Genomic DNA, 10,000 nt, shown 5'->3' with positions numbered 1-10,000 from the left:
TCTCTGTGTGTGTGTGTGTGTGTGTATATGTGTGTGTATATGTGTGTGTGTGTGTGTGGTGTGTATGTGCGTGCGTGTGCACGCGTGTGTGTGCGTGTGTGTGTGTGTGTGTCTGTGTCTGTGCGTACATGCATGTATGTGTGTGTGCATGTTTTGCCTGTGTGTTTCCTTCAATGTTCATGTTTGTGTAGATGCCTCTCTGTGCCCAGGTGCAAATAGGTTGGGAGAGCATTGAGAGGGAGAGGGAGGGCAAGAGGACGGAAGCCAATGCAGGGACCACAGCATCTCTGTTGGCCTCGGCACAACTAGGCAACCCCTGCACTGCATCAGAACTGGGTGCCAAGCTTAAAGTGGTACGTCAAGACTGATGTGGCACATCAATCTGCTGCAAGGGAGATGGGTGAGACTAGATGGGTGAAAGTAAACAGATGAGACTATACATGGGTGACACTATAGCCTATGGGAAATACAAATAGAGGGAGAAAAAAGAGGGATGATGAGAAAAGGTGCACAGGAGCAGGACTGAATGTGAATAAAAGAGAATGAGGTTAGTTAAGAATGAGAGAGGGCGAGATAAAGTAGGAAGAAAAAGAGAGAGAGAGGGAAGGGAAGGGAAGGGACAGTGAAAGGGAGTACACGATGTGCTGCCGACGAGCTCCTTGGCCCCTCGCGCGGTACTTCCTGTGCGTCCTCCTCCTGAGGAGTACTTGGCAGCAGCGCTGTGGGGCGGGCAGGGCAGGGAGCGGTGATGTCATGGCCGCACCTCGCCGCGCTGACCCAGGGCCCTGGCAGGCGCTCGCCAGGCAGGCTGTCCCACCCTCGCCGTCGCCTCGCCCCTGGCCGCCTGGCCTGGCCTGGCCCGCTAGCCCCGCTAATCCCTCCGCTAAAGCTCCACCGGCCCCCGCGGGCACAGCTGCTAGCACCGTGGGGCAGAGCAGGAGGGGAGCAGGAGGAGGAGGAGGAGGAAGAAGAGGAGGAGAGCGACAGGCAGGCTATCTACACACTCTTCACTCAGCTCCTCATTGCGCCCTACATTTGTGTGTGTGTGTGTGTGTGTGTGTGTGTGTACATGTGTGTGTGTGTCTGTGTGTGAGACAAGTTCACTTGGATACAAGGCCCTCCGGCACACACTTGTTACGGTACTTTTTTGTTTTGTTTTCTGGCAGCTACACAGAGGCCTGAACCGTGGAAACTGGGCTTTATCAGTGTCGTTAGCTAGCACGGGCACCACTGGCACAGCTCTGGCGTGGGCTGTGGACGACAGCGCGTGGCGCAGCCCTGGCGGCGTGAGACGGCCTCAGAGACGGAGGTCTGCCACCAGCGCTGTCGCACACTAAAAGACTGTGACACAGTAGAAGGCTAGTTTCCAGGCTGCAGGACTGTAGGGGCAACAGGCACACAGACTAGAAGGGGGGGAGAGGCAGACCCAGAGTGACATACAGTTCAAGAAGCAAGCACAGAGATAGATGTATATATGCACATTACACATTTTTGTGTGTGTGGGCATGTGTGTGTGTGTGTTTATTATTATGTATGATTATTTGAGTGTTTATGTATGTTTATGCTATTGCAATATATGCAGGTCTATGTATTAATCAGTCAATCAGTCTTGTGTTGGTGCGTTTGTTTGTGTTTAGATAGTGTGTGTGTGTGTGTGTAGATGATTGGGATCAGGGAACAGGCAGTGCAAGGGCACAAAAAAAGGCGTCAACAAAATGGATGCTGGGCTTCAAGGTCAAAGGTCAGGGGTCAAGGATAGCAAAGGGCACAGGGCAGAAGGAGGAGTCACGTAACAGCTCACAAGACAAAAGTCACGGAGGGGGGTGGGGTGGGGAGTGGGCGAGTGCTGTGCGTGAAGAAACAGAAAAGAGAAATGCTTACTTTGGAAAGTCGCTTGTGAGACTAGCATGCACCAGGAGAAGAACAAAGAAAGAAAAAACAAAAAATAAAACAAACAAAAAAACAAGAATAAAACATAAAATGCCAAGAAACGAGAAACAGCTAAAAAGAACAAAACCAAACGTCAGTTTCAGGTCAAGAGACATTTTAAACATGACATCAGCGAAAGCACTGTGAGCCAGTAGAGGCACTAGCAGAGAGACAGAAGAGAGAGAGAGAGAGAGAGAGAGAGAGAGAGAGAGAGAGAGAGAGAGAAAGAGAGAAAGATAGAGAGAGAGACAATGACCACAACGCAACAGGTGATGGACAAGCACTTCAAAGGGAGAATTTAAGGGAATAGAAATGGCATTGAGGAAGGAGAATGAAAGAGAGAGAGAGAAGGTAAAAAAGAAAGAAAAAACATGAATGGAAGAAAGAAATAAGACAGCAAAAGAAAAAGAAAGATAGAGATAGAGAGAGAGAGTATGTGTGTTGTTCTTACAAAAAACAGGTCATAGATATATGAAGTGAACCCTGTTCATGACTTCTATGCTTCTAGAGAGGTGATAGCTAGTCTCAGCTGTGGTGACTGGTCTACTGTTCTTCCTCCTCCCTGCCTGCCTCGGTCCAGATGTGTGGAACCTCATTAGGAGCTCTTGACCTCAATTCTAAGTCCCTGGAGAGCACCCTTGAGTCTATAGGGAAAACACTTCATAGACTGCCTGGGGGTCTTTAACAAAAACACGATGCACATTAACACATATACACACACACACAAACACACAAATAAACACACACACACACACACACACACACACACACACACAAATAAACACACACACATACACACAGAGACACATACTGTACATGTCAACATACAGTAATGTTTCATTTAAGCATATCTCTGTGGCCTATCTCTATTGCTCCCTAATTGCTATACAAACATTAGCGTTAATTAAGCATTGACACCTGCTAAGGTCTCCCCAATAGGGGGATCCATCTGAGGAGCTTAAGAACGTACAGTATGCATACAGTACATACATACTATCGTAACAATATTGCATTAATATATGGATAATGCCATCCATAATTGTGGTAAAATATTTGTATATATAAAGTGAAACACCTAATATGCTGGAATATTCCTAAATCAATGTCTTCAAAAATCCAGTATATATAATCTAGAAGTATTTATTTCTGTTTCGTTATTTATTCATTATTAGGACACAAAGTCGTCAGTTAGGGTGCTGTTACAGCCAAGCACATATCACTGGCTAAATAAAGCTGTCGACCGGTGGCCACCTCTGCTCTGCCTGACCACCCCCCACCCTCCACACACACACACACACACACACTCCCTCTCCCTCTCTGGGCTTGTCTAATCGAGTGTGTCGTTGATGAGGATTTCTTGGCTTGGTGAGCCCTATGTGTGTCGGTGAGAATGGAGTGTGGTGGCGTGAGGGTCACTATAAAAATCGAACTGACCGCTGGCAGGACGATCCACACTAAATGTGAGTTACTGTCTGAAAGGGCCGTTACAGCAACACTGCACCTTTCAGCATTTGAGAGCAATGCCCTACATAGTTTGGGTATTGTACATGCTTAATGAGGACATCTTTTTTATTATAATAACGAATGAGACGTCCAAAAATGGATTCTCTAGCCTTGTTAGCTGCATAGCCCAGTATACTGGTAATGTACTACTACATCCGAGTCTAAGAAGTCACCACTGCTAATACTGACACACTGTATTAGATCATTTAACAAGTCACAAAGTTAAACCTTGAAAATAGTACACAACTAAGAATGAGCATACTTCCCTACAAGTCCAGCATTCAGTTACTGGTACTCTGATAGGCAGCACACCTGTTCTCAGTGGTGCTCCGTCTGGCCTGAACAGGTTCTGCGCTACCTGGCTCATCTGAGTGAGTTCTCCCAACAACTCACTACATACTCTGATAGGGTGACTGGTATGGGGTAGAAGGAGAAGGGGGGTGGGGGGTGGGGGTGGGGGTGCCTGCTGTTGCATGGTCAGCACTCCGACAGGATGAAGTAGGGGGGTAGGAGGAGAGGGGAACCAGGCAGCCAGTGGATAGGAAGGGGAAGGAGGGGTATGGTGTGGTGGGAAGGGTAACTTGGGGGAGAAGAAACTGAAGTTCAGCATCAGGCAGAGGAGGAGGAAGGGGGGGGGGGGTGTTGATGGTCTGGGGAGTGGGGTGATGGGGGCCTGGCGTCCGCTTGGCGAGGGCTCACCTTGGAGTTCTTGCCACTGCTGCGAGCCGTCTGCACTGAGCAGGTGCGCTGCACCAGCTGCTCCGGGGTGGACGGAGATTTGTCCGAGGACTGGTCCGAACCCTTCTCCACCATGGCGGCGTCCACCTCCAGGCCCTGGGGCGTCGGCGAACGGGAGCGTTTGCGCAGGACGGGCGAGCAGGCGGGCGTGCTCCGGTTTGAGTTACTGGCAGTGCTGGAGAGAGAGAGAGAGAGAGAGAGAGAAGGAGAAAGAGAAAGAGAGCGAGGAAGGGGAGAAGGGAGCAGAAGGGAGCGGAGAGATCAAGGCAGATGAGAAGGTAAGAAAGGGGAAGAGAAGAAGAAGATGGCTATTAATGAACAGCGCTCATACTGATAACATGGTACTCTCAGATCAACTGAACTAACACCTCAAGGTGTGTGTGTGAGTGTGTGTGTGGGCATGTGTGTGGGGGGGCTAAATTCATAGGGACATGTTTTTCTCTTTGCCCCTCTGCTTTAGATCATCTCCATGAGACACAGAAGACTGCTCTTTGACAGTGTTCTCTGCTTCTCTACGTCCTACACACCTTTGGCATACTACATCATATGCATTAGATCCACAACAGACCAGCATCTGTCAAAATGGCGGATGAAACTTCTACGGCACGTTGCCAGAAAATCAAACAGCACAGCGCCAGCTCAGGGTCGATGGCATTCACCGAGAAACCATGGCAACTGCACGAGCCCCTGCGAGGGACCATCATTTGGGGCTTCTCACCAAACGCAACATGTGATTTCTAGACAAATATGTGGAGTCACGCAAACAATGTTATCCACACTTACACAAAACAGATCCAACATACAGTATGCTGGAAACACTCAGTGTTTTTATCCAGCCATGTTCCATCTCAGCTGTACTGTACGTGTTTTCCTCTGCCATCTTGTCCACTGGATTGAACAGGTCAAGCTCAGATAAATAATCCCCCTCTCGCCAAACAATCAGATCAACCGTTTGCCAGCGGCCATGTCAACCTCAAGGGACACAACCACCTGTTCAGTGTGCCCGCGGTAGAACTGACAACCCAAGCACGCACGCCCCCCTCAAAAATAACCACGCGTCACGACGACACGGCAACTGCCCGGGGCCCTTCGGCCACTGTCTGCTAATCTGGGTACTTACGAATACAGGTGCGTCATACTGGACTGGCGAAAGAGCAGGTCCCAGGCCATGAAGTGTGGGTGAGGGGCAGGCTGGGGGTGGTCCCCCATGGACTGGAGCACCAGCAGGTCGCTCATCAGCATGCCCCCGCTCAGACGCCTCCGCCGCCGACGCCGCTGCTCCGTGAACTCGGGGTCCATGGCCGCCGGCCGCCGGGAGGGACGCGGCGACTTGATGACGCTCATTTTTGGACCGACGGGACAAGATCCCTGACCGCGACCGCTTTTTGGAATCGAATCGAACAGCAGACGGCTCGGAGTCCCTCGAGATGTGAACTCACATGATGCGAGGAACTAGAAGCTATGCGAGCGGCATGTTGATTCTTGGATTGGATAAAAGCAGGAACATGGCAAACACATTACCTAAATGAGAGCGAGCGAGCAGAGCGAGCGAGCGAGAGAGAGAGAGAGAGAGAGAGAGAGAGCGCAGCGTCTTAGAGTCTTAATGTGGACTTGCCCCACAAGCCTGGAAATGTCTACCTGAGGACGTGGCCACGCCCTGTGTTTACATGACAGCAGCGGGTAATCCCGTTATGTCACTGCAAATAGGCTTGAAGAATTACCCCCCACTACCCAATAATACACTGCACACTCCTGCAGGAATCACCGAGAGACACTGATTACTGTGCCACGGACAGTCAAACACACACACACACACACACACACACACACACATACATACATGCACGAACGCACACACACGGAAAAACGCAGAGAGTGGATCAGCTGTTTATTCCCTCGGTGGATGTAAACAGTTCATGTACAGCAGACGTATGGGATAATCACACTTTCCATACTGTAGTCAGCAACGGAAAACACAAAACATATGCGCACACACATACACTCACACATACACACATGCGCAAACAGACACACACACACACTTTTTCTCCTTCACTCAATTACCCCAGGCAGTTATTCTTCTGTGTTACTATGAATATTTATTTTTTGGGGTCTTTTGAAAGCAAGTATTTCCCTCCCTCTTTGTTTCCCCCTCTACTGTACTGTACCCAGTTGTACCAAACATGGACTCAGAGAGACGCAGTGAAGTACAGGAGACAGGAGCCTACGGCCTGGAGCAGAGTAGACGTGCGCTATCAAGTGATCTGGACTGAGTGTCCTCTGATGTGTGGGTGGCACACAAACATGCATGCACACACACACACACACACACACACACACGCACACACACACACACACACACATGTTATATACTGTACATACTTCAAAGCACACACACACACACACACAAACACACGTACACACTTTCCAGCCCTCCAGACCTTGCTAACCTAACTGCTCATATTGACCCGGTCTCCGGAGAACAAAGGCGGTAAATGATCCTGCGGGGTGCCTTTTTGCGCAGGCCTGACCTGGTCACATTATCCACCATTACACAAGCGCTTACATCATGTGCAGCCAATCATCTCGCCGACTCGCTCCCAACGGGCACAACTGTGCCACTCTACAGTTACATCGCTAGCTGCCCTTCTGCACATGTCTCATGCTTAAATCACAGCCATTGGAGACTACTGCCACCCGCTGGATGGGGTCTCAGGTGTGCGGCTCTGTCACAGCAGGCCCCTGTGGACACGGCACGCTTGTGTTGGCATGTATTTAGCCATGTGCCGTGCCCCTTAAAGGAATGCTTGAAGGTTCCTTTTAGAACCCTTACAAGTTCCAAATATTTTTCAAGGATTCTGGAGAAGGATTCTGATAGAGAAGGGTTTATTCACAAGAAGTGTGAGTACAAATTTCCAAAGTAGCTGAAAAATATGCTCTACCTGTAAATTGTGCAAATTGACTGCCTCCTGCAGTGCTTGCTTAGTCAATATAAATATGCTGAGGTTTACAGTGTAGGTGCGGAAAGGACAAACACATGAACAGCTGAGGTTTAGGTGCAGAAAGGACAAACAAATACGAACAGCAGATTCAGGATCGAGGCACTGCTCAAGCAAGGTAGACAAGGCCTCGAGGGATTATTACCCTTCACAGTGCCTCATGAAACACTATACCCTCCAAGGAGAGAGTGAGCAAAAGATACAGGCATTAGCTGCTCGCTAGCCATTGACACAGCCAGTGGTTTCATTGACTGAGCCAGAGATAGCAGGGTCAATAGTGAGAGGGCACCGGGGGCTTAGAGGGTGGGAATGTATGCTACTCATCCCGAGCGCAGGGAGAAAGGAGGACGTACAGACCTCCTTCCAGATGGACCCCGGCAGGCAGGCAGGTTTTTCACGGCACTCCCCTGAGGGCTGCTCTAAGCCAATTATTCATCGGAAGCTTATGACGCCCCGGGGCAGTGAGTGCAGACATGCAACCAAAAGGAGGCACGGCGGTGATGATGAGAGACTTCCATCGCCCTGCCAATTCACACCAGCCTCTGTATGCTTAGCCTGTGATGAGTTTGGTTTATGATAATCATGCTAACACAAGCCTAATAGAGCTGTGTGTGCTAGCAGCTAATGCTCGCACAAGCCTGACAGTGCTATAATGTGTTAGCGGCTAATGCTAACCCAAGCTTGATTTGGATTTGCATTTGGATCCTTGGATAGACACACTCGCTATTGCTTTACCTTCCTAGCTAGCATGGCTAGTACTTTTGTCCTCGTATGTAGTGACTCAGCCTTTTGTTGCTTAAAGATGGCTGAATCAGTCAGGCCCTCGAACAAGACATGCGTGTATGTCCTGACACACAGTGGTGAGCAGTGACATAGCTCCATACCTAATGCCACTGGCAATGGAGTGCACATCTGCATAAATGATGTGTGGCAGGGAAAAGAATGCAATTATCTTAAAAGCCTTTGTGTACAATGGGTGAACATGGTGCCCTCCTTTATCAATAATCCCCCAGGGTAAGGTGGACAGCTACCTGGTTTGTATGCCTGTTGTTTACATGTAGCCTACTCTTTTCTGTGAAGCTACACTGAATCCAGATGAATGGGGCTGTGCATGCTGCATAAGTAGATTAGATTCAACTTTATTGTCATTGTGTAGAGTACAAGTACAAAGCAGATAGCTTAAGGTCTGGTTTGACATTAGCATATTCAGTGAAAATGTAATGTCATGTAAAGCCTTACTAAAGTAAACAATTATATGACCAGAGTCTATACTGCAGCTATTTGCTCAGTTGTATTGATACACTGTAATAAGACAATTATAAAACAAACTGCTTCAAATACAGCTGAAGGCTAATGGTAGGTTGTTGGTGCAATAACAAAGATCCAACCACAAAAATCAAATGTAGCCTAGATGTCTCTGAAAAAGCAATGATTATTCCAAGACGGTAATAACAAACATGTAAAGAAGAAGCATAAACAGTGAGAGTAGAATCGTGTTCGTTTCCTGTGGAGAGTTATAAACAGTCTGGTTAAAAGAGAGGGAAACAAATAGCGACGTGCATAATAGGACGCTGGAGGGTGTGGAGTGCATTGGTATTCCGCAAGCAAAATCACTGTCTGGAAGGGGTCTAGCAGAGCAGAGAGTGCGTTCACATGTACACACACACACACACACACACACACACACAATTTATAGGCAGGCAGAAGACCTCTGATTCATAGTGAAGCACTCTCAGAGTTAAATCATTCTCATGTCACATGCAGAATCCAGGCTGAACAGTGACTGACCCAACCTGCCTGTCATGGGTCTAGCTCAGAGGACTCTGGCCAGAACACGTCACAGGTCTGAAATGTATGTGTGTGTGCCACACACGCACACACACACACACACACACACACACACACACACACACACACAAACACACACACACACACATACAAACCCACGGACACTCAAATATATACCCACACATACACTAACGCTGACACAATTACACACATACACACTACTGTTTGTAAGGCACATACTGTAAGACACTGTCCAGAGACTCATTATAAGGAATTAGCACAGAGGAAGATAAAGAGAGTGGAGGAAGGAGAATAACAGACACAGACTGAATGCTGAACACGCTGGACTCACAGAGAAAAACAAGGGGAGGGAGGGAAAGACGGAAACAAATAGATAGAAAGAGAGAGAGAGAGAGAGAGAGAGAGAGAGAGAGAGAGAGAGAGAGATGCAGAGATAAAAGTGAGCGTGAGAGAAAAGGGCAGAGGGAAAAGGTTCTGTCCTCCAAGTACACAAGCAAGAGATCATGCCGGTTTGCTGCACAAAGCAAAGAGGCAGAATGAATATTAAACAGACTCCAGAAGACTGAGTCTGCCTCACCACCCCTCCAGCCCTCCTGACTTTAAACACATCGAGGGAGACAGGCACCCAGCCTCTCTGTCCACCGCTCTGCTCCGCATCGCACCGAACCACCCCACGCCACATCACATCACACCACGCCACCCCACGCCACGTCACTGTCAGCCCCAGCCAAAAGCGCCGTTGCCGTTACCATGGCAACCCCTGCGATTTTTTGGGGAAGGGGGTGGTGGCGCTTTTTTTTTTGGGGGGGGTTTTGTTTGTTTTGTTTGGTGTGTGTTTTGTTTAGAGGAAGAGGCATGCTTGAGGAGAACAAAAAGGAATACAGGAAAGCAGTGTGAGAGGAGAGAGAGAGAGAGAGGGAGAGAGGGAGAGAGAGAGAGGAAAGGTGAGACAGAATGAGAGAAGAGAAAGAGAGAGAAAAAATATTCTGATATTAGACAAAAGGAAGCATGGTTGAGTTCTC

General features: G+C 48.6%; 1 protein-coding gene across 2 annotated transcripts in view; it reads right to left on the bottom strand.

Moving 5' to 3' along the window:
* The window catches only part of gramd1bb (GRAM domain containing 1Bb), a 92,710-nt gene that overhangs the window by 23,083 nt on the left and 59,627 nt on the right, over positions 1-10,000 (bottom strand). For both annotated transcript variants that reach the window (XM_062552351.1, XM_062552352.1), the window contains exon 3: positions 4,132-4,345. In XM_062552351.1, the coding sequence (XP_062408335.1) occupies positions 4,132-4,245 (114 nt within the window). In that variant the 5' untranslated portion in view covers positions 4,246-4,345. The remainder of the gene's footprint in view (positions 1-4,131; positions 4,346-10,000) is intronic.

This window comes from Sardina pilchardus, chromosome 13 (assembly GCF_963854185.1).
Source record: "Sardina pilchardus chromosome 13, fSarPil1.1, whole genome shotgun sequence".
Lineage (NCBI taxonomy): Eukaryota > Metazoa > Chordata > Actinopteri > Clupeiformes > Clupeidae > Sardina > Sardina pilchardus.
The sequence above is the reverse complement of the archived record's forward strand: the minus strand, read 5'-3'. Positions and strand labels throughout refer to the sequence as shown.